Source organism: Sorex fumeus, unplaced genomic scaffold (genome assembly GCF_029834395.1).
Source record: "Sorex fumeus unplaced genomic scaffold, SorFum_2.1 ptg000009l, whole genome shotgun sequence".
In the NCBI taxonomy this organism is placed as follows: domain Eukaryota; kingdom Metazoa; phylum Chordata; class Mammalia; order Eulipotyphla; family Soricidae; genus Sorex; species Sorex fumeus.
The window spans coordinates 21,156,157-21,180,709 of record NW_026606066.1 but is presented as its reverse complement, the minus strand read 5'-3'; the positions used below and the strand labels follow the sequence as shown (position 1 = coordinate 21,180,709).

The 24,553-nt window shown below is 40.6% G+C and overlaps 1 protein-coding gene across 1 annotated transcript in view; it reads left to right on the top strand.

The window, feature by feature from the left end:
* STK39 (serine/threonine kinase 39) overlaps positions 1 to 24,553 on the top strand; it is a 301,932-nt gene that overhangs the window by 170,930 nt on the left and 106,449 nt on the right. The window contains exons 11-14 of the mRNA XM_056110251.1: positions 11,895 to 12,017; positions 12,308 to 12,337; positions 21,571 to 21,633; positions 23,670 to 23,737. Coding sequence (XP_055966226.1) covers positions 11,895 to 12,017; positions 12,308 to 12,337; positions 21,571 to 21,633; positions 23,670 to 23,737 — 284 coding nt within the window. The remainder of the gene's footprint in view (positions 1 to 11,894; positions 12,018 to 12,307; positions 12,338 to 21,570; positions 21,634 to 23,669; positions 23,738 to 24,553) is intronic.

The window sequence follows — 24,553 nt, the reverse complement described above, 5'->3', positions numbered from 1 at the left end:
ATAGGCATAGAGGTGGAGTGCCGGTTCTGCAACAGTCTTCTCTGTGACTCTTGGTTCCATCCTCTGGACATTTGTCTCTGCTCTTTAAGTCATCCACCCCTGAGCTGACATTTGCCGCTGAGTGACCTTCTTAGAGTGCTTCCTGCCATCCGAGTTTAGGGTGTCAAAGCGTCCTTTCATGCTGGAATCTCTGTTTCTTTCCTTTTGACTTGGCAGAAATCTCATAAGTATGGACATCTGAGAAACTTTGTGGGTTGCCTGTGAATCTTGTTAGTGCCACAGTAGAAAAAACCATATCCACAAGATGTTCTGTCAATCCCGGGCTTCTGTGACACCACCAGTGGTGGGGACTGGGCTAAGGCAGGATAAAACACTTAAGATTTTTAGAAGTTTTAACAGTAAATTACACAGTTTCTGCCCAGAGCATGTGTTTAGATCCTGAAAGAGCCTTAGATCTGTTGTAGAGTACCTAGGAGGCACTGTCTTAGATCTTTCCTGGATTGGATCCATCCACTGAAGCCATTTAAAATTTTTGAAACTTGGAGGTTAGAGAGATAATACAGCAGGTAAGGTGCTTGCTTTGTATAAGGCTGACCTGGGTCTTTTCTCTTGAGAACTGCTAAAAGTGATCCCTGAGCGCAAGGGCCAGGAGTAAACCTTGAGCACCACCAAGTATAGCCCCCAAACCAAAACAATAAAATAAAAATTTTTTTGAGGCTTGAGGGCTGGAGAAATAGTACAACAGGTAAGGTGCTTGCTTTGCAAGTGGCCAAACTGGTTTTGAATCTCAGCACTCTGTACGGTTCCTGTGATCCATGCTGGGAGTTATCCCCCGCCCCCTTTTTTTTTTCAATGCAAACTGTACTTTATTATTTTTTTAAATTTTTATAGTGAAACACCACGAGGTACAGTTGTAGACTTACTTTGTGCTTGGATTTCAATTATACAATGATCAAATATCCATCCCTCCACCAGTGCCCATTTTGGGAGTTATCCTTGAGCACAGAGCCAGGAGTAAGCCCTGAGCACAGCTAGTTGTAATGCCCCCCCCCCCCCCCTAACACTAAAAATATCAAGATAAAGGGAAAATTAGAATGGAGCTGGAGCACTTTTACTAGGACCCTGAGATAGCAGTGAAGCAAGTATAACTGCCTTTCTGTGGGGGATGCTGCTTGAGAAGGCCTCTCAGTTTGGGGGTGATCAGTTGTAGGCAGATGCACCTAGAATCATTAACAGTACTGTTTTCAGTCTGACTTTTGCTACCCTCATGTCCTAGTACAGCCTCTGCTCTGCCTTCAGGAATTCGGAGATGATCCTCAGAAGTCTTTTATGTTTTTCTACTGTCTGAATTTGAAAATCTCTGACTTGGAGAACCTCCTAGGCATTTATCCCACATTTGTGTATAGACAGTGCAGAGGAATTTTTATAAAACGAGACATACCTGGGTCTGAAGACATAGTAAAGGGATTAAGGTATTGCTTTGTATCCTGTCTACCCCAGTTCCATTCCCTAGTACTGAATATGGTCCACTGAGCACAGTAAGGGTCTTTTCTGAGCATACAGTAGCTCCTGAGCTATGGCACAGCCACTCCTTCTCTACTCAACAAAGATACCAACAATTGTCAGTCTTGGGAACACTATGTCATGTTTGACATAAAACCACACAAGATGGCCTTCTCTGGAAGAAGTGTGCAGTATGGAAACAAGCTGGGCTCTGCAGGTTCTCCCTGTCCCCTGGAACAGGTGCACCTAAGCCCCCCTGAGGGACACTGTCCCTCACCTGCCCAACTCCCCCTGGGTCTTTGAACCAGCCAGTGTTACAGTAGAAGTTCATCACACAGTTTTTCCTGCCTCACTCTGAGGTATTTCCTGAAATTCACCTGCTTGGTTTGACTCCCGGGGAAGCAGCCGCATAGTTGAGACAGCAGAACTTGGTTCCCAGTATCTCTCCAGGTGGATCTCTGTGAGGTCCACTCACTGAGTTATCTCTCATGAGCCCATGACAAACAGCCTTCCATGCTGGCCCTTGGCAGGTGGTCACCCATTCTTTCTCCTGTGGTCTCATGGTGCTCCTATCTTTGTTGTGACTCTCACCTTCTGTGCCAGCTATTTGCTTCAATGTCTGTCCATCTTTTGAAATTGTGAACTGCTCCAGGGTTTAGTTTTTTTTTAATTGGATCACCTTAAGATACAGTTACAAACTTTCATGATTATGCTTCAGTCATACAATTATTGAGCACCCATCCGACCACCAGTCCACCAGTGCACATTTTCCACCACCATTATTCCCAGTGTCCCGCCGCCCCACCCCATCCCACCTCCTGCCTCTTGACAGGTACATTCCTTCTTTCTAATTTTGGGTGTTAAGATTTGCAATACAGATACTAAGAAGCCATCATGTTTGGTCCTTGGTCTACTTTCAGCACACATCTCCCATCCTGAGCAATCCGTCCATCATTTACTTAGTGTTTCCTTCTCCATCTCAACTGCCTTTTCCCCAAGCATGTGAGATTGGCTTCCAAACCATGGAGTGATCCTCCTGGCCCTTATCTCTACTGTCTTTAGTTGTTAATCACATATTATGCTACCCTCATGTCCACGAATGAGTGCAGTCATTCTATGATTAGGGTTAAGTTTCATTTGTGTCTAGAACCTAACAGAAGGGTAGATGTTATTAAATACAACTTGTTTATAGGAGGAACAAATAAATGATTCTTGGAAGAGACTAAGGCTGCCAGCTCTCTTTCCATTAGAATCAGACAGCTTGGCATCTTGTCTTTTAAATGAAATACAGAGTAGAATGATATAAAGATGCAAGCAAAATTCTAGTGAGGAGAATTGGCAAAAGGTGATTTGGATTAGAAGAGAAGATTCTGTAAAATGGCTGATGAGGCCAAGGGTATATGTGGTATGTGTAAAAGTAGAATTCTAAAAGTATGTGACTTGTACACAGCTGAATGGTGGTTATGTTAAGGAATAAAGTGGGAAATGAGTCTTAGAAGTAATTTGGGGCCGGGACCTAGAGAGACTTGAATACTGAGGTGTCAGGACTCTTTTGATACCATGGGACACAATGATATCTTGTTAAGTTTTTGCTTTGAGAAAAAACTCTTGCGTGGGCCAGAGCATAGTATCTTGCACAGTTCACCTGGGTTCAGTCCTCAGCATGCCATATGGTCTCCTAAGCACACTAGGAGTGATTCCTGAGTATAGAACCAGGAATAACCCCTGAGTACCTCTTGGAGTGTCCTCAAAACGAAGCAACAAAAAAGATAAAGAAAAAACTCTGGTGTGACTAGTGCTGACATAAAGGATATACTAGATGAGATGCTATAAGCATCTTTTGATTGATTAATATTATTTTTAACACGAGAGACAAGCCACATCAAAACGAACCTGACATAAACTTAATGGCAGCTGTAGAGGTACGATTTTCAGAACTTTTACACTGAATTGATTGGACTGTGACAAACAATAACATATATTAATAATAGCATCTATCACATCCTGAGTTTATTATGTGCCTGACATCATATTTTGAACTTTCTCTGACTGTGAAGGTGGAAGGGAAAATTTGGAGGCTATTCTTTTTTCCATCCAAAATAGAATTTAATTTTAAATGCTTTGTGATTGAAACAAAAGTCTGTGCAGTGCTATGCCAATATCCAGATAGTGCTAGATACAGTGTCTATAATGATGAATCTGGGTGGCATGCTAAGCATAACATAAACATAAAAATGTTTGTTATTTCTGATCTTCTCAAATTAAACAGTGATATGATTTGAGAACCCTGTCCAGTGCAGAGGTGAATAAAGTGAAGGAAATAGGGAAAGTTTATTGGGGGACATTCCTGGGCATCTCTGCACCGGATAGGGTTTAATGATGGTGCCGAAACCCAGGAATGTTGCTGTCTCATCAGCTGGTCACTATTTTGTTCTGGTCACTGTTTTGTCTGAGAAACCTCACAAAAAGTACAAAGAGAATTGTCAACTGGCCAGAAGTTCTCCATCTGTCAAACCAAAATTGTTTGACATTTTATCAAACAATCACAATTCTAATTGTTTTGAGCATATTACTTCTCAGAGACATTTGTTTACATCAATTGTTATATTAATATTTATAGGAAATTTGAAAACAGAACTGCCTGTTTTAGCTGGCAAGGATATTTATATTCGTTTTGCCAAAAAAGGTATAAAATTCTTGATCCTATTTATTAAATTTACCATGCACTTGTAATTTTAAAGGAAACTTGAAAATAATTTTATATCTTATTTTCTAAATATAAATATTCTAAAATATATTCTGGCCAGTTTGAACATATGAACTTAGGTAAAGGCCCTCCCGTTGATCGTCGATTTGCTCGAGCGGGCCCAGTAACGTCTCCATTGGAGACTTTGTTGTTACTGTGTCTGGCATATCGAATACTCTCGGTAGCTTGCCGGGCTCTCCGAGAGGGGCGGAGGAATCGAACTCGGGTCGGCCATGTTGGCCGCTTATAAGGCGAACGCCCTACCCGTTGTGCTATCGCAGGTACTTAGGTGAAAACACAAAATCTCTGTGGATACTTTATTAGGTTGTTTAAAATTATTTTAAATACTATCATTTACACTTTAAAAATAACATTTACACTCTAACCTGGTATTAAGCAATACTTTTGCAATGTCTAGTCAGTTTTTTTCTTTTAATCACCTGACACAGGTTTTCAGAGGACATTCTCTTTACATGAGTCTGCATAAAAAAAATAGCACTCCATTTCCTCATGATGCTTGTTTAAGAAATGTTAACCCCAGCCACATGTATCTACTTGAGTAATGTTATTTTTCCCTCCAGTGCTTACAAAGGTACGTAAAAATCAATTAGTGTGCTGCTTTTAAAGGTGAAATTTGAGAGGCTTTACAAATAAAGAAGAGATTTTTGTCATTGTAAAGGAGTTATTCTCAGAAATAACCACTAAATTCATGTTAAATGTCTTTGTCTCGTTTTATTATGCTTCCATGAGCAGAACCTTAGCGTCAGTGGTGTGCTGGTAAACGTTGCAAGCCAGCACCTCTGGTGGGGAAGCACACGTTCTCTTGCGGATGGATTAAACTATGTGAAGCTTACTGTCTTGTACGTGTTTCCAAATTCTAACGCTGGGCTGTTCTGAGCCAGTTTGGCTTTGCTTCAGCAAAGATGTGTTATGGCAGGTGGATACCACTCAAGAATTGTCAGAATAGGGCAGGGGGCAAGGAACACTCACAAATGTGTCTTCATGACCAACTGGGAATGGATAAATTGTTGACCTGCAACAGAGTATTTAGAAAGGAAGAGTGAGAAATGAAGTTTCTGAAGTTAACAGTGCTGATGAGGGAGAGGGAGGCCAGAGAAAACAGGGGCTCACTCAGGAGCAGGCTGATGACTAGTAGAATGAGAACAGCCGTGTTTATGACCCTTATTAGTTCTAAGTTCTTAGATCTCTGCGCTCTAGGAGATAAGAGGTCAAAGAGAGAAGATGAGATATGAACACAGGTTTGCAGAGAGCATGAAGTTGAAGAATGGGACTCCTCTCTGTCTACAAGGTAACATTGTGGCAACAGAGATGAACATTGAATCTCACAATTTTTAAGTCATGAAACCTAGCAGAGAGAAAGAGAAAAAAAATGGTAGCCAGATTAGAATTGATGCCTTCTAAATGAGATTAAAGAGTGAGGGTGAGCTGAGGAAGTGAAAGGAGCAGCTAGAAACAGTCTTTAAGAAATTGTTGACTATGAAGGACATGAGTGATGAGTTAAGCAAAAAACAATTCAAGCATGTCTTTGCCCATCCTACAACCCCTAGTGGGGATTAGACATATAGTAGAGACTTAAAGATGTTCATGATAGATGGAAGCTTGATGATCTGGTTGTGGCTTACAGGAATGAATGTGTGAAGAAATCAGTTTCTTAAACTTAATTGGCCTTCTTCCCTCTGTTGAAAAGAAAAATTGTTCAGTGCCCTCATGAAAATCTACTTTCTTTAAGCAAACAAATAGATAGTGCCCTTTGAGTGTACCCTAGGAAACTACCACCCCTACTAACATGTTTCAGTGCCTTCTAAGGAATGGTACCTGAGGAAGCATTGGCCTAGGTAAATGGAGAGCACTGAGCACTGCAGGAGACATTGGTCTTTAAAGGGAGAGGGAGGGAGAGCGGCCAAGGTTGCTGAGAGAGAGAAGAAGTTCATGTGGAGCAGGTTGGGGGTCTAAGTTGTTGAGATGTGATGCTCTGAAGGGGTTGGGTGACAGGGAACTACTGTGGCAGAATCTAGTCAGAAAGAGAGTATTGAGGTTAGACTCCTGACTCCTGGTGGTCGAGGGAACAGCTGCTGCTTGTGGAACTTCCTTGTACCTCAGTTTTTCCCCTATAAACTGGGGAATAAAAGAAGATTGAGTTTCTGGGCTGCTATGAAAATGAGGATACTCAGTATATCCGAAGTGTTGAGAATGTAGTAGCTCTAGTCGTGTAGCAGCTGGTATTATAGGTGGGGCAGAGGCAATGAAGAAAAGAGTTATCCAGTGCAGTGCTAAAATGAGAATGCGAATCTTGCCAGAAGGAAGATTCTGATTTAGCAAGAGTTTGTATAAATTATTATTATTATTATTATTATTATTATTATTGCTTTTTTTTTGGTGACACCTGGTGATGCTCAGGGATTACTCTTGGCTCTGCACTTAGGAATTACTCCTGGCAGTGCTTGGGGGACCATATGGGATGCTGAGAATCAAACCCCGGTCATCTGCATGCAAGGCAAACGCCCTATCTGCTGTGTCATCGCTCCAGCCTCCTGGGGGTTAGCATTTTTATCAAGCTCCCAGATGGTGCTGTTTTACTGGTCCAGGCACCACATTTTGAGTGACAGGACTGTGGCAGTGGCAATTCGGTGGCCAGTGACCATCACTAAGGGCACGAGGCAGTGAGCGGTTAGGGCTGAATCTGTAGCTTTGCTACTGGTATGTAGGGAGGATCGAGAGGGAGTGGGCAGTGGGAAAATGATAAGCAACTTCCAGAAAGAAAGCTGTAGGCTCTAGGCCTCGTATGATAGGATGAGGCCAGGAGTGATGGGAGAGATGATGGGGGTGATGGAAGGAGGTGAGCAAAGTGAGGACAGGCAGTGGGTGGGTGCAGAGGTGCCAGGATAGAGGGCCAAAAGGAACATTGTCAGGGTCTCCGATCCAAAAAAATGTTTGCTGCTGAGACAGTAGTGAGTCAGAGTGTGTTGGTTAATTTTTGATGATTTAGAAGGCCCTTTGTTTGCTTGGCAGTGCCTCAAGGACATTATAAATAGCAATTGATTAGAAACATTTTTTATCCTTCGGGTCAGTGGACTGCCTCCTCAGAGCGACGCTGCTGGGTGCTGCTTTCCGCCGTGTCCAGCGATTGCTGGCTGATGCGAGACGGCCAGGCTTCTTGCTTCCTTGTGGTTCAGGCTGCAGCCAGGCTCACAGTAAGTCCTGCAGGTGGAGAAAAGAGAGTGGAGTGCAGGAGTGTCAGGGATGTGGGAAACCTTTCCCAGGAGTTTCCGAAATCCCACTTAGAGGAGAGCGATGTTGGCCATGTAAGAAACTGGGCAGGAGCCTTGGAAAGGGGGGTAGAGGCATGTAGGATTGGGCAAATACTACTGAATCTTGGTCAGTATCTCTTTGGGTCCCTTTTACCCTTGTTCTGGCGCATGTTAGAGAAGCATCTGTCGATTTCAGACATGCAGAAAACCTTGTAGGGAAAGCTCATTCATTGGCTCTTCTACTCTCCACGGCCTCCTCGCTGTTCTGGCATCAGGGAGGAACAGATACTATCCCACACATTGAGATGACCTGAGCTTTCTCTGAGCCCTTTTCAGAGGGGCACGTTGGAAAGTTTAGATCAACAACTCGGGTTCTTTGCTGCTATTTCCTGCTCCATCCTTACACTGTCTCCGCCATCTAACCTCAGGCCACAGGGCCAGGGCAGGCAGTGTCCGCCTTCCTCTGTCTGAACCTGCCATCGGATCTCGGGTTCATTTCTTTAGTGGTTTTCCATAAAGAAGCTGTTTCTTGAAAAGGAAGAAAGTAGTACTTTGATGGTATAAATAGAATTGTTTCATTGTATTTTATGTCCAGCCTTAAGAATATAAAATTTCATTTAACTTCCCTATTACCAGATTTGACCTCAGGTTTTTGTGGGCTTATGAATATCTCTCTCACTCAAATGGAGCTTGTTTCCCTGAGAAGGAGTGGATTACTGTTTTAAGCCCCTGGCAGAGAAAATAGAGAGTAAAATTCGTTCTACCACATTTTGGCTTTACTAGTGAGTAAATAATTTAACAGAACCAGAGAAATGTTACAGTCAGGCAATCAGAGTTTTGAGGGTAAATAGCTGCCCATTCTCTGCATTCTGAGGGAATGGGGACGATTTCACACATTTTTGAGAAGTTTTTTTTTTTTTAACTTCATAGAGTGTTTACTCAGTTCCTGGCTAAGAGTCCCATTTGTTTAAGTTATGGGAAATTTGGGTGCCTTGGTTCTAGAAGGTGGAAATTGTTTTTTATCACCCCTACAAACTTTCCCCTAGACTTCCTGGAATCTGCCCCAGGCCTCAGTGTCGCGTAAACATGACGTCAAACCCGGCTATAAATGCTGCTGCAAGTTGATTTTCCCCCTTGGAGTAAACTGAGAAGAGTATGTTCATACTGTACCTATTTTATTCTCATCCTTGCCACTGTGAAATGAAGAAGGCAGAGTCCAGCAGAGTTGAAGTAGGGGAGGGAGCCGTCTCATGTCTCCCAAGAAGAAGCTCTTGCACTCCTAGAGAAACCACCACCACCTTGAATGGCCATGAACTTCTATGAGGAAAACAACTTTTTCCAGTGCCCACCCTGAGCCTAATTAAAGCCTCTCTCTCTGTCTCTCTCTGTCTCTCTCTCTCTCTCTCTCTCTCTCTCTCTCTCTCTCTCCCCCCCCTCCCTCCCTCTCTCCCTCTCCCTCCCTCCCTCCCTCCCTCTCTCCCTCTCCCTCCCTCCCTCTCTCCCTTTCTCTCCCTTCCTCTCTCCCTCCTCCTTCCTCCTTGCCTGTGGTCTGTATTGTTAGCTTGTGCTGCATTGGACTCCTGAATAAGCTCTATTTGATGAGCTAAAGACCTCAAGGCAGACACAGATACTTACTGTACTCAACACAACACTTTGAATGTTCTTGGTCAACTCGATCAACATTTGTACATTTACTCAGCCATGGTTTATTGCTTTGAGGTCCGTCCCACCATTTCCTTCAATGTTCAGGGCTATAATACTAGACATTTTGCTTTATTTTTCACTCTCTGAGCCAATAAAACTGAGCAAGGCAGTCAGAGTTCTAAAATAAGATAGAAATAGGAGATGACTGCCGCTTTATTGTCGGCCACATTATTGTCTGTGGTTGAGCACTGCTTATAGAAACAGAGCTGACAGATCTTATAAACAGACTGAGGAGAAAAAAAGACTTACACTAAATTTCAGGGTGTGAAGCAACACTTTTCAGAGATTTCATCATGGAATCTCTTGGGACAAGTAGTACCTCAGGAATACTGATTCCTCAACTGTAATTGGCAGCTACGGTTCCAGCATAGTCAGAATTTTATTCTGGTTTTCTTGATGCCCAAGTTTGTTTTCTCATGTCTTAGTTTCTTACTTAATAGTGTGCTTTGTAGATGTGGCTTTAACGTTTTTCTCTTAAATGTAGTTATTAACCGATTTTCTTCTGTTGCTAGCACCATGATTAGTGTTGCTAAGAAAAGAATTGTGTTGTATTTGTCAGCGGAAAATTACTTTCTCTCCTCTACCCCTATCTTTGTAACTTTAGAATGAATAATGGAGATGAGGAGTGCTCAGGGATGTAGCTTAAGTGACTGGTAGAAGCACTGTATTTGTTCCTCTGCACTCCATGGGCCCCTGAACACTGCTGGGTGTAGCCCTGGTGACCCCTAAGTACCTCCAGGCAAAGTGGCCAGGTGACATATTACTCTGTAAGCCTACTCTTCACAATGAATAACATTAGCAAGAAGTAGCTTTATGTGAAAACAAAACGAGCAGTCTGTTCTAAAATCCTGAAGTGCATTTCAGTATGTCTTTCCCTGCAGTACTTTGCTGGCACCTATAAGAACCATTAAAATTACTAGGCCTTTAGGTCTTCCCAGTGACTCAAAAAATGCAAATGGAAAACATCTTTTGAAGATAAATTAGGCAAAAATAAAAATTTTGTGGTGAGGATGTAAAAGCATTTATTTATTTATTTTTTTAAATCATGACTTTAATGATGAAGAACTCTTTAGGGCGTTTCAACTTCCCGGATTGGAGCTCAAATCTTTTAGGCAGGCTTTTATGTGTTCTTCATGATTATAAAATAATTCAAATTAAACTCAATCTGGAGCCTGTATTGCTTGTGACTTAGATTTCATTTGACATGTGTAAATGTTTCCCATACATGTAAGTGCTATGGTATTTCCTCTGGGAGTAGTGAACCACATATGATGTAGCTAACTAATTTCTATAAAGGAAAAGAATCACTCTTTACGTCACAGTCTACAGCAGGATATTTCTAGATAACTTTTCACAGGTATTCCAAAGCCTGAGCAAACTATTATCTGAATGGGAGTCTGATCACCTTGTTTCTTGCCTTACTTGATCTTGTACTTAGAGCTGTGTGTGCTTAGGTCACTTTCTTGGTTTTCATAATCTCATCTGTAATAAAAGAGGTATATGTTAACAGATTTCCATCTGAAGTTTTTCTGAATCAGTAGATCACTGGCAGTTATGGTTACAACATGTTCATCTGCTTCTTTGCTTTAACTGAAATGAATTTAATCAGTACATTTTTAAGGTGAATTACTTTGATCAGTGGTCATGCTTGTTTCAATTATCCTGTCATTTTAAAAGATTTGCTTTTTCAACCACAGAGATTTAGATGGCATACGCCATGTATGCATCTCTATTCTAGTTTTTTTAAAAATTAAATAATTATAGAAGACTGATAATAATGTTTAGATTATCTAGCAAGGCAGCTGACTATCTTGCAATAGCACAGCGGGTAGGGCATTTGCCTTGCATGCAGCCGACCTGGGTTTGATTGCTCTGTCCCTCTCTGAGAGCCTGGCAAGCTACTGAGGAGTATCCAGCCCTCACAGCAGAGCCTGGCAAGCTCTGCTTGATATGCCAAACATAGTAACAAGTCTCACAATGGAGACATTACTGGTGCCTGCTTGAGCAAATTGATGAACAATGGGAGGACAGATGAACAATGGGAGCACAGTGCTACAGTACAGTGTGCTACATGTGTTCATAAGAATAGACTGAAGCTGGTGTGAGTGTATGTGTGTGTGTGTGTGTGTGTGTGTATGTGTGTGTGTGTGTTTACTCAAGGAGGTGGAGCAGCTGGGAAAAGAAGCAAGGTATCATGTTCTGAAAAAGAGCAAGGTGACAACAGAAGGATATATTTACTTTTGTGACTCAGACTTTAGATCACTGACACCCCTAGTCTGCTGTGCTTCATTAGGCTACCTGGATCACCACCCCATCACTCATCAGCCTGTTGGCTTGTGTATATTTCCCTGAGCACACAAGCCTACCACATGGCCTTTTATGTGTAGTAATTAAAAAAGTGTTAACTGAAACCAAAGTGAAAGAGGAGCCTGATACTTAATGTCTTAGGTGTACGGTGTTCTTCCAAAATATTTTGTTCTCCACATGCATGGAAATGCATTTCAAAAACATAGTATCTTGGAATGAGGGTGAGTAGCTGCTGGTGATCCCTATATTTGTAGCCTTTTCGGCTTTTTTGCATGCTGGGTGAACACTGGGTATTCCCCTGAGCAGCATTTACATGCACTTTCCCTTCAGCTAGTGAAGATCTGGGTGGGTTTGTTTTGATTCAGGTAAGAAGAGTTCCTGGATCAAGTGGTCACCTTCATAAAACAGAAGACGGTGACTGGGAGTGGAGTGACGACGAGATGGATGAAAAGAGTGAAGAAGGGAAAGCGGCCTTTTCTCAAGAAAAGGTAAATGACATTAACAATGAGCTCATTCAGTTTCTCCCCAAGTGGGTGCTCAGTCTCACAATTGGGGGGGGGGGGCGGCGGATGGTAGCCTGTATGGCTTCAAATTTGGGAGGTCCTTTCTATTTGTTTACCTAAAGACGTTTAATTTCCAAGGGAGTGACGATTTTTTTTTTCTGTAAAAAAGAGATAAAAGTCCAAATAACTGTGGGGTCCTCTGATCTAACCTGTAGATGATTTAAATTTTGAGGTTCCTTTATATGTATATTAATTGCAATGTAATTGTCTTACAGTCACGAAGAGTAAAAGAAGAAAATCCAGAGGTGAGTAATTATTTATTTATTTACCACTTACTTTCTATTAGAGTCTGGTCCATGAGGGAACAGACTTCAAAACTTTGTTCTCATGTAGTAGGTTTTTTTTTTTAAATGTGTGTAGGCTTTTTTAGCTCAAGTTTTTTTTTTTTTTTGTCACACCTGGCGATGCACAGGGGTTACTCCTGGCTCTGCACTCAGGAGTTACTCCTGGTGGTGCTCAGGGGACCATATAGAATGCTGGGAATTGAACCCGGGTCGGCCACGTGCAAGGCAAACGCCCTACCCGCTGTGCTATCTCTCCAGCCCCTGGCTCAAGTTCTGTCTGTGTTAGATAGGGGCTATATAAATTGGAGAAAATTTTTCTTTGAGCCTCAGTTTCCTCTTGCATCAAAGGTAAGTAATATTTATAACATAGTCATTGATAATTGATGAAATAATGAACATAAGTAATAAGCACACAGTAGAAACCTTGGCACAGAGTAGGTACTTAATTTATTCTTCATCTACTATCTTTTCGAAAACAGAGGAGAATTTTCTCTTGGCCTTTTTTTCCTGATTTTTGATTTTTGGTTTACACCAAGCAGTGCTCAGTGATTACTACTGGCTCTCTGCTCAAGGATCACTCCTATTAGTGCTCTGGTACATATACAGTGCTTAGGTTGGAACTGGGGCTGGTCGTATGCAAGGTAAATATGCCTCACCTGCTTTACTATTTCCCTAATTTCTCTCAGATTTCTACAGTCAATAATGATATTAAAATGGTTAGAGACTGATTGAATAACTTGTTCTTGATATTGTCCAACTAAGGAAAACAAACAAACAAAAACCAATTTTGTGCTACAAATAATATCCACTCCCAACATTTTTAGAAGAATGAGTAGATATTTCCTTCTGTGTTTTTGTTTTGTTTTTTGGCCACACCCAGCAGTGTTTAGCGCTTACGCCTGACTCTGCACTAGGGATCATTCCTGGTGGGGCTCAGCGGTTATGTGGGATGCTGGGTTTGAACCCAGGTTTTCTATATGAAAGGCAAGCACTCTACCCGCTGTACTGTTGCTCTGGCCCTACAGATGTTTTCTTTTGTATTTACTCTTTTAAAAGAGTCAATCAGTCTGTCTTTAGCAGAGGTAGCCAGCTCAACCCTCCAGAGTGACAGTCTCCTTCCCTGTTACTCTCTTCACACCCCTCAAACTAGTCCTCACTTTCACACTTAGAGACCTCTCTAATAGAATGTTCAACCTGCCTGCCCCCCATTTGATAACTCAGTCTTAGATCCTGTTTCCTCCTGTAGATAGAGGATTTTACATTTGGACTAATCTTTTCACTTCGTACAGTAGATACAAGCTTTGGTCAAGGGAGTAATTCCTGTGTTAGGAGTGGTAACGGTGAGCATTGCCACTCTCTAGATGTCATGCTGGCTTTTAAAAATGATCTTACCAGGTGACATGAACTCTGCTCTCTTCTTACCCACTCTCCTGTTTTATCTAGACTAAGGGACTCTGGAGTGAAGGTTTTTCATTGAAGAGTACCTCTGAATAGAGAAAACAAAATAGCATGATTTCTGGCAGCGTCATTAACTCAAAAAGCACCTGCAATTGGTTCACCACAGAACATCATCACCGAGTGATATTTGCCTAATCCCACCTTATCACCACAGACAGGTGCAGGCCCATCCTCACAAGGAGCTGAGTTTGTTGTGACACAGTGTTTGACTAGGTACTTATGAAATTGCTATAACCGATCTGCTTATGTAGATAATAACAATGATATTTGACAAGAATATTTTTTATAGAGAGGAAAGAGTAGTAAAAAGCATGCTGTTAGCTAATAATCAAGAATCACTACTGATCTTAAGTATAATTTGAAAATTCTAGGCACTTCACTGTATTTAAACTCATTTGTTTTCCCAGTGGTATATGTTTATTTCCATACCGGTTTTATAATCAAGAAAGCTTTTAGCCTGGCTTGTTATTTCTTTGAAAGGATGCATGTGTGTGAATGTAAACACTGTCACTGTATTTTGAGAACGACTTGGCCCACTTACTGTTAGCTTTTTGGACCCCTTTTGTTCTGGATTTGGATTTTGCAGGACTGGCACTTTGGTATCCAAAGCTTTGTTAGGAACTACTAAAATGATGTTTCCTATGTCTACTCAGCTTTGCTTTAAAGTGGTCCTTATTTTCCAACCACCCAAATGATATTTTGTAAAGGAAGCAGAAAAATATTTTGTCTATATAAGGGGAATTAAAAATTGTTGAATATCACAAATTCAAATTATTCAAGAAAAACACACCTCCTGTGTACATTGTTTTAATATTAAGTCACTTGACATTAAGCGAGGAAGTGAGTGAAATCCTCTTTCTTATGGATTTTTCCTTCTAAAAGGAGTAGATAAGCACCAAACAGATAGCTGAACAGGCTGAGCATGTACATTTTGTGAAGGAGGCTCAACCTCAATTCCCAGCACCAATTGGTCTCTCTCTCTGTCTCTCTCTCTGTCTCTGTCTCTGTCTCTCTCTCTCTCTTTAATTGAATCACCATGAGATACAGTTACAAAGCATCTGTTTTTTTTCTTTTTTTGGGGGGGGGTCATACCCAGCAATGCACAGGGATTACTCCTGGCTCATGTACTCAGGAGTTACTCCTGGTGGTGCTCAGGGGACCATATGGGATACTGGGAATCAAACCCGGTCGACCGAATGCAAAGTAAATGCCCTATCCACTGTGCTATCACTCCAGCCCCAAAACTTTCATGTTTGAATTTCACTCATACAATGATCAAATACCCATCCTTTCACCAGTGCACATTCTCCAAAACCAATGTCCCCAGTGTATACCCCCTACCCTCCACCTGCCTCCATGGCAGACAATTTCCCCCATACTTTCTCTCTACTTTGCACCAGTTGGTCTCTTGAGCACCATCAGAAGTGACTCCCGAGCCTGAGCTGGGAGTAACTCTTGAGCAGCACTAGATATGGCCCCCAAATATCTTCCTACAATGTAAGGAGAGTAGATAGAGGGGAATAATAAGAGGGAGTAATAAAAAATTATACAATAGCCATTATTAATGACTAAATAATGTGATTTGTAGACTTCAAAACAAATAAGTAAATAATGGAGTGGACATCAGAGGAAAACAATAGAATAGGATTAGAGATAAAGGGAATATGGTACTCACATTGTCATTTTAAATGGGTTTGTTAGAGTTCCTTTTGAAAAAGGAACATAGGCTGGTGAAAAATGATTGGCAGAATGAAAATATTTGTATATTTTTTCATATATATGTATGTCTGTATATATGTGTGCATTTATACACACACACACACATATATATATGTTTTGTTCTGCTACCCCTTCTCCATCACATTTTTTTTCAGAGATATAATTGTCAGTGTTTCCCCCCCAGACACTTTTGCTTATTTATAAACAAATATTTACATATGCAGCCTTAACTTATCACTTAAAAAACATGAGATTATAACGACTTTTAAATTTTTTGAACTTGATCTTAGAAATCTTACCACATTGCTGTTGAGACTGCCTCTTCATATTTAAATGGTGCATAGTGTTCTATTGGATGGGTTGAGATGGGTGAGAATTCAGATTGCTGTTATAAAGTTCATTCTGTTAGATTCTTGTCTATGACTTTTGAGGGGCACATATGCAAATGAGGTATAGACACATAGAACTGTGTTCTGCTTATAGATATGTAGATTGAGTTTTTATAGCTGCTAGAAAAGCTATCACTTAAATTTCTTTTTTTTTTCCTTAATGCTTCAGTAACACCTCAGTAAAGATGAAAAAAATACTCAGGTATACAATCTGACAGTGTACCTTTATACCTTTAAACATGTTTGAAGGAGAAACTGCTTGTCTATGCCAAATGGCACTCTTAAGTGCCAGGATGTTTACATTTTAATAAGTTTTTCAACAATTAAGCTGCAGTTTAGTCATTTACTTGACTCGAAGCCACTCAAAGAGTGGAACAAGGCTAGTACTATTCCTGTTTGTGTTTCCTTTGCATCTAGCAGATATTCTATATTTGTTTGTTAGCAACATGAGTGCATACACACCAGAATACATTAAACAAGTGCATGAACAGGCACCTTGTACTTATTGAGAGCAGGTCAAAAGGGGCAGCCTTGGGGGCAGGGAAGATAAACTATTGTATAATTCAAATGAAGTTCACAAAAGACTCTGTGTTTAGAAAGAGCAAAACTCCACAAAAAAGCCTTAATTGGAGAAGACTGCAGAGGCCAATGTGTAGGGGTTTGTCCGAGGAGCTTTGGGTTCTTGTGACTGATACTGCCCCATGCTGGAGAGTCTCCAAAATTCAAGAACATTTGCTATAGAGCAGTGCCAGTCACCTTGAGATTTATAGCCAAACAATTCTAATGTGTTTTTTTTTTTTATTAGTGAAACACCATGAGGTACAGTTGTAGATTTACAATTTTTTGTGCTTGGGTTTCGATTATACAATGATCAGATACCCATCCCTCCACCAGTGCCCATTTTCCACCACCATGGATAATATCCCCCCCACCCCCATCCCCCCATCCCCCCCTGCCTCTGTGGCAGGCCAATCCCCTGTGTTCTCTCTCTCCTTTTGGGTGTTGTGGTCTGCAAAAGAGGCATTTCTAATGTGGTTTTTAAAAATTAATAATTTGTAGCAAGTAGATGATTCCTCCTTATGTCATTTTTTATCTTAACCTTAATGTAGATTAAAGGTTAATATAACAGGTTATATAATTTAATATAAAGGTTAATAATATAAAGGTTAATATAAAGGTTATTATATTATAAATAATATAATATTAAAGATATATATATATATAAACACCATCCTCCTGTTATTCATCAGTTTGCTCCAGCGGGCCCAGTAACGTCTCCATTGTGAGACTTCTTGTTACTGTGTTTGGCATATTGAATACTCTCAGTAGCTTGCCAGGTTCTCCAAGAGGGGTGGAGGAATCGAACCCAGCTCAGCCGGGCTGGCTGCGCGCAAGGAAAACGACCTACCGCTGTGCTATCACTCCAGCCCCATATATATATATATATATACATATATATATATATATATATCAGTGATAATAATGGTAGCTAGCAGAACAAATATGTAATCTGTGCCTGGTTTCTACATGGAGTTAGTTGTCTTTGGCTCTGTGTTCTTGTGGGCTTATAAGACAAGACATAGAGGTGCAATACACTTCCCTTTTTGACTTTACAGAGTGGTATGGAATTTGTGATGGCTGCTTCCCTGAGGTGGTTTCCTAGCCTATGTAATAACTTTGAGCCAATATCCCATGATTGGCTCTTTTCACTAGTGACTTTTTAATTTTTCTGCACCATAAAAAATAAATACACAAGTTGATTTGTTATGTTTTTTTTCTTTTTTTTTTTGCAGGGCAGGGGTGGGTGGGATCGGTAATTTAGGGGATTCTCTTTTTGAGGGAGGTCAGTTTTGCTTTATGTTCACACTCTATCAGAAGCTCTTCCATTCTGTGTCATTGGAAAAAAAATAAAATCTCAGCTCTGGCTTTGTGTTGAAAAAACTGAAAACTTAAGAAAGGTGGGTGAATGGCTGGATCAGAGGGTAAGACACAGTGGATAAGGTTTTGCATGCAAACAACCCTGATTTGTTCCCTGGCATCACATATGGCCCAGTTCCCTGAACAATGCCAGGAGTTTTCCCTGAGCGCAGACCCTGGAGTAATTCCAGGAATACTGCTGGATGTGGCAAAAAATTATGGGTGCTAGGCCCAGTTCTCAAATTGTTATTTGATGGTTTTAGTGATCAGGCAAGTCTGACTTTTCAAATGCTTGTTACATATTTATGCTTTGTGGTGAAGAAAAAGGATCACTGACTCCAAAAAACCATATAAATTGTGCCTGATCTTAAAAAGTCCCTGACTAAAGTCCAGGAAGATTATGTGCTTAACATTCCCAACTCCTTATTTTACATATCTAATAGAAGTTAAACAGTCAAACAAACAAAAGGAATAAAAAGAAGAAACTAAGACATATGTTTCCTTCTTGTTTTAAGGAAATTGTCCCTGTTTAATCAAGTGTGAGGAAGCCAGGTGGGAAGTTTTATTGGCTAAATCCCCATAGGACCCACAAAAAGTGTATTGAAATTTTTGTGAGAATCCAGGCTAGGTTAGTTGTGAAAACGTTTCACACTTGGTGTGGAATTAGATTGAGCTAATTTTACTAGAGATCAGAATCAATGTGAAGGTTGAATTTATTGCTTATGTGACTTCATCCTATTGCCTAATGATAGTTGGAACTACTTTAGCTTTTAAAAATTATTTTGGATGGTACTTTGTTTCCCAAGTGGCTGTCAATTTGTGTTCATGTCAGTTTTATATTCCTGTGAGATGGAGAGAAAGATTTGACTTCTTCCTCTAAATTTATAATGCTCAGCCTTAGTATCCCAGATGCCTTCAGCTTTATATCTTCATGGTATCATTTTCTAAAAGCTGTTCTTATTGTAGGTGAACTTGAGTTTTTTGGCTAGTGATAAAAGTGAGGTTTGTGATGAAAAATCTGTAATTTTTGAAAATAAACCTTTTATTTTGAAATAATTTTAGAGTTTCCGGAACACAGTTTTCCAGGCTTTCCTCATCCAGGTTCCTCCATGATTAATTTCTTACATAATCTGTAGCCCCTGGTACATTTTTCACCACCAGGAAACCAGCAATGCTATATCACTATTAATTGAACACTAGATGGTATTCCTGTTTCATTACCTGGATCGAATCCAGGATACATTGCATTTAACTATAGTCTGTATAAAAATAGGAAATAGGAGGAGACAGAGCTCTGTGAAAAATCGGTAGCAGACACTGTCTATTTCATCTATTTTGAGATTCTTTCCTTTTTTACCCAGACCCAGAGCCCCATTATGGCCTATCTCAGGAACAGTACAACATTTATCTATTTTTCTTTCCCGTTGCAACCTATGCTTTCAGATTGCCATCTTAGAAAAAAAAACCTAGAGACAAATTTACATTATCCTGTTGGTGAGCCACAGATATTTTATGTATTAACTTCCTTGTGTTTCTCATATTCGTAAATATATGCACCCAACGGGCCAGAGAGATAGTACAGTCAGTAAGCTGCTTGTTTTTTTCACATGACTGACCTGGGTTTGATTCCTGGCATCCCATATAGTCCCCTGAGCACCACCAGGAGTGACTCCTGAGACTAAGCCAGGAATAAATCCTGAGCACAGCCAGGTTTGCATGCCCCCCCACAAACAACAACAACAACAACTATATCCCGAAGCATGCCTTAATCAAATGGTCAAATTGGGGTAACTATATGGAGTTAGTGGTCAAGAAAGATGTTTTGTATGGGGGAGACCCTGTTTCACAAACTTTCCTCCCTGTCTTTCACTGTTTTCTGAGAAACCATATTATAAAGATATTATTACTTAATATCATATATTAATATAATAAATTATAAATCTTATTATTTGTACACTGATGAGAACCTCAGGCCAGTCTTGTTACATTACATGGAGGATGAGACCTTCGAAGCAGGGTACATGAGGTTCCTGCCCCCAAGAATAGTTAAATGCCTCTACCCCTTTGATGATTACCTTGGATTAAGGTTGCAGGACAAGAGATGGGACCTTCCAAGGGAAAAGCGAAGTTGCCACCTCTAGTAAATATCAGGGGCCTCTGTGAAAGGGTAGATTCTGCTCTAATTGTTGGCAGGGCTTTTGGTTATATCTCAGAGCTTGCTTCATAATATGGAGTCACTCAGCCTGAAAGGATCTTAACAAGATTTATTTGTGGTAGGCTAGTATTCTTCGGTAGCTTATTCAAATATGGTCTGTTTTCTTCAACATTTTACTATGGAAATTTAAAAAAAATGTATAATAGCGTTGAAAGAATTTTATAGAACATGCACAAATACCTATCAGCTAGTCTCATCTTCACTGAAATTGCTTTATCTAGATTTATTCATCTAATCTTCCCACAGTCCAGCTCAATTTTTTAATATATTTTCCAAGTAAATAGCACACATCAGTTTATTTCCCCATACCAATTCATTACTAAATAGCTACCTTTTGTTTGTTTTTTTTTGGGGGGGGGGCACACCTGGCAGTGTTAATCCCAGCTCTGTGCTCAGGAAACACTCCTGGTAGGGCTTGGAGCACCATAGGTGGTGAAAGGGATGGAACTCTGGTCGGCCTCGTGAAACTCAAGCGCTTTACCCACTGTACTATCTTGCTCATCCCTAAATGGCTACTTTTGAGGTAGCACAGAAAGTAAGAATTTTATGTTTAAATAAAATTTTGAGAAACTCTTGCCAATTATTTTAGAATTGGTAGTGAATTCAGACATAGAAATTCCTTTTGATTATTTTAGAATTGATAGTGAATTCAGACGTGGAAATTCCTTTTCATTGATTTTTCAATGCCATTTCTCTTTTCAAGTTTTTCAAGTTGTTTCGTTTTATTTTTGTTTTTGATCTTTTTTGAGTTTTGTTCCAGCACATGGTTCATGTAAGCAGGACTTGGGGCAGAAATTTTTAGGGTTATCACACATAGGGTCAGGTTTTCAACTTGAAAAATACACCCTATCACACTGGCATTTCTATGGGGGAAGGTATTTTTTACTACTCATGTCCAGAGAGAGAGAGAGTGTACAGGGTGAGGTGTTTTCCTTGCAACCTGGCCACCCCAGGGTCCATCCCTGGCACTATATGTGGTCCTCTAAGCACTTCCAGGTGTGGCAAAAATCCCACTACATTTATATTCTTGAAATCCCATGAGCAAATTGATCAAAGTGATAATTAAAACAGGGACAGGTTTTAACTAATCCTAACAACTTTTGTCAGGAGACCCTTTAGATGAAATTTTGAAAAAAGGGAATATTGTATTAGATGAAATACTGTTTCATCTTGAATAGTATTTTGGATCAGGGAAATACTGTTTGGATGAAATAAAATACTACTTAGCTGAAGTTTTGAAACAAGGAATCAAAAGATTCCTAGTAATTCTGCTTAAAATATCAGGTATGAGCCCGTCCGTCATGCCATCTCCTCTTTAGCTTATCCGCCTGCTCATTCCTGACATGACGAAGGACTGCACTGTGGGAAGTACTGCTTTTCAGTTATCTCAGCCATTTACAATGTTAGTCTGTGCCAATTGGGTTTTCCTGTAATCATGCTGACCTCCGTGTCTCATGCTGCTTTCCCTGGGTGCTGTTCCGTGGCTTCCTGAGCAGATCGCGATGAACGCCAGCAGTCTACCCGAGCAAATCCAGTCCCTCTCCGTGCAGGACCCTCAGGTATGTTTCTCTGCCAGGCATTCTCTGTGGAGTTGCTTTGTTTAAAGGCTTGTCAGAACACTGGCATTTTAGAAAGATACACCATTTCAGGGTAGTTTTCCCAACTCAGGGGCTTGTAAACTCTCCTTTTTAATGGGCATGGAGAGAAAGAGTACTGTCATTATTCACCATGATTTTCAGAACTCTTCAACCTTTAAATGACAGGGTTGAAAGCAAGAAAGGATTGCCAGACTGCTGCTGAAATTGCCGGTCCTATGTGAAATAATAAAAGGAAACGAAATGACTCACCATTCTGCTAGATTCCAGCCACAAAACATTGTAGTTAATTGATACTTTTTTTTTTTGATTCTTGGCTAGATTTCTCTAGCCTCTTTTCATAATCCTTTTATCATTGAATAGAATTTTACGGGCCCATTTATTCCTACAACTTGCCTTGTAAAAATAATAGTCTAGTGAAATAGTGCTGATATTAAAAGTTATATGACAAGATGTGAGTAGGAAATCTTGTTCAGTGGCAGTCAAGGATGTTGGTCTTTCCAGGGGACAGGGCAGTGGACATAGACTGAGTGCAGGTCACTGTACTGATTTTGCCATGTGATGAAGAAGCTCACCCTTTTGCTCTCACAGTGGTTATAAACTTACCTGTTGTCACCAGCCTTGGGATCATAGTTTGTCTCAAAAATCTGTATATTTAATTTCAATTCATTCTTTTCTACCTGTGCTGTGTTTTATGACACAGCTATATACTGAGGAGAAAGAAGTGAAGGGATTTCATAAATGGGGATTTTTTTTTTAAGTCAGATACTCAAGAGCTGTAGTACAGTGGGTAGGGTGTTTAGCTGGTACCAAGTTTAATCCCTGTCATCTCAGATGGTCCTCTGAGCCCAGCCAGGAATAAGGCCTGAGCACTACTGGTATGCACCCCCACCATCCAAACAGAAAAGGTGAGATACCTAATGAGGATGAAAATACTTGAGAAGCTAAGTGTTCCACCTAACCAGTTAAAGTTAGAACTAGGATTCAGATTAGATTTTTACACTTAATCAGGCAACTGAGTAAAACACATTGAGATAAACCCTACAAATAATAAAAAGAAAATTCGAAATAAGAATGGGTCAGAAAGCCAAGAAAATAAGGGAAACTAGAAAATGGATTAAGATAGTGGAGAGCCAAGGCGGTGGCTTACCTGCATGAGATCCTATGTTCCATTGCTGACACTGGAAAAAAGCAAAAGCACTAGTTGGTATAGTATAACATGCTAACGTTTAATGAGAAGTGTGTTTTATTCTTTATGTTTGTTCTATTCTTCCAGGAAAAGTGTGTGTGTGTGTGTGTGTGTGTGTGTGTGTGTGTGTGTGTGTGTGTGTGTGTGGTTGGGGGTAAGGAGATATGGTACTGCTCAGGCCCTCTGATGTAGGAATTATCCCCACAATGGTGCTGGGGGCTCCAGCAATGCTCTAGGGACCTTCTGGTGCTGGTAATCAAACCTGGATCAGATTCATGCTAGGTTATGTGCCCTAACCACTGTACTATCACCCAGACCCCTTTTCAGCAACTTTTTGATTATTCACCCTATTTTACAAGTGGAAAAGTATATCCCTAAGATGACTGGCCCAATGTTGTTGGCAGAGTCAAGACTCATGGTCTCCTTTTCTGGGCTTTACCTTTCCCTGCACCCCGAGAGAGAATGTGACCACCCTTTGTGCATCGTAGGACCCATGGGTGTGGGCCCTGGGTGCTCTTCATCCCTTTAGATGTCTGATCTTACCTTAGACCAACTGCAGCTTCTAGTTCACAGTGCCCACCTGCCACGTGAGGCTTTCTGTGTGAAGCATTCTACATCAGTAGTTGGGATGGGAGTTCAAATTCTTTCCAGCTTAGACAGGAAGATGGCATAAGGCCAAATTAAGCCTCCCTTTTTTGTGTGTTGTGATCTAGTTGGGAAATTTCCAGAAGGGGAAGAATGCAGTGTGATTTTTCTTCCTCCGCACCTCTCGATGAAGTTTTTCATACCATTTGCCATTTTGTTTTTGAAGGGCTTACCCAACGCTAGTGAAGACTACAGAGAAGCTTCTTGTGCTGTGAACCTTGTTTTAAGATTAAGGTAAATAACACTGTTGGTTTTGTTTCGTTTGTCCTATTGTGCAGTATTCTGATCTCCATCATTAACTTTTCATAATATTAGCATAAAATAAACCCCTTAACTGCCTTGATTTCCCCAAGCAGTCACCGGATGCTTCGTTTCCAGGCCTAATTGCTCCCTCCTAATTGCTTGCTAAAGAAGCTGCAGTGTTGAGAAAAGTGCCACCCGTGTGTGTCTTAGGGCTCAGTGGCCCCTTCATTAAGTCTTTTTTTCCCCTTTGCCTTTTCTTTCTTGCTTTTTATCCTTTTTTTTTCAAAGTAAGATCACAGTAAGAGATTTTTAATGAGTTTCTTTCACACTTCAGCAGTCAGTCTCTGACAGAAATAAACTACGCTTGTACTACAAGTTGCCTGTTGAGAACATTTTTCAGTGGCAGGTTTGATCAGCCACTGTGGAGAAATGACAGATATATTTTGAAAGAACCCTCAGTCTTCGAGGAAATGGATACAAATATAGTACCTGACCTGGCAGTATTGTCCTTGCAAGCAGGAAAGGAGAGCTCTAATTTCAAGAGTTTGTAAGAGTGGAAGGTCCATTATAATGTTGTTTCTTAAGAATTTGGTATATAAAGACCAAAGGAAAACAGCTTGAAGTCATTGTAAGCAGGTTAATATACCAGATCCACCGGTACCCCCCTTTAGAATGTACTTTTGCTATTATGTGGTTCACAACTGGCAGTGGGAAAAGGGGTAAGGAATATATTATGCTGGGATTCGAACCCAGAGCCTCACACATGCAAAGAAGGTGCTCTACCTCTAGGGCCACATCCCAAGCCAC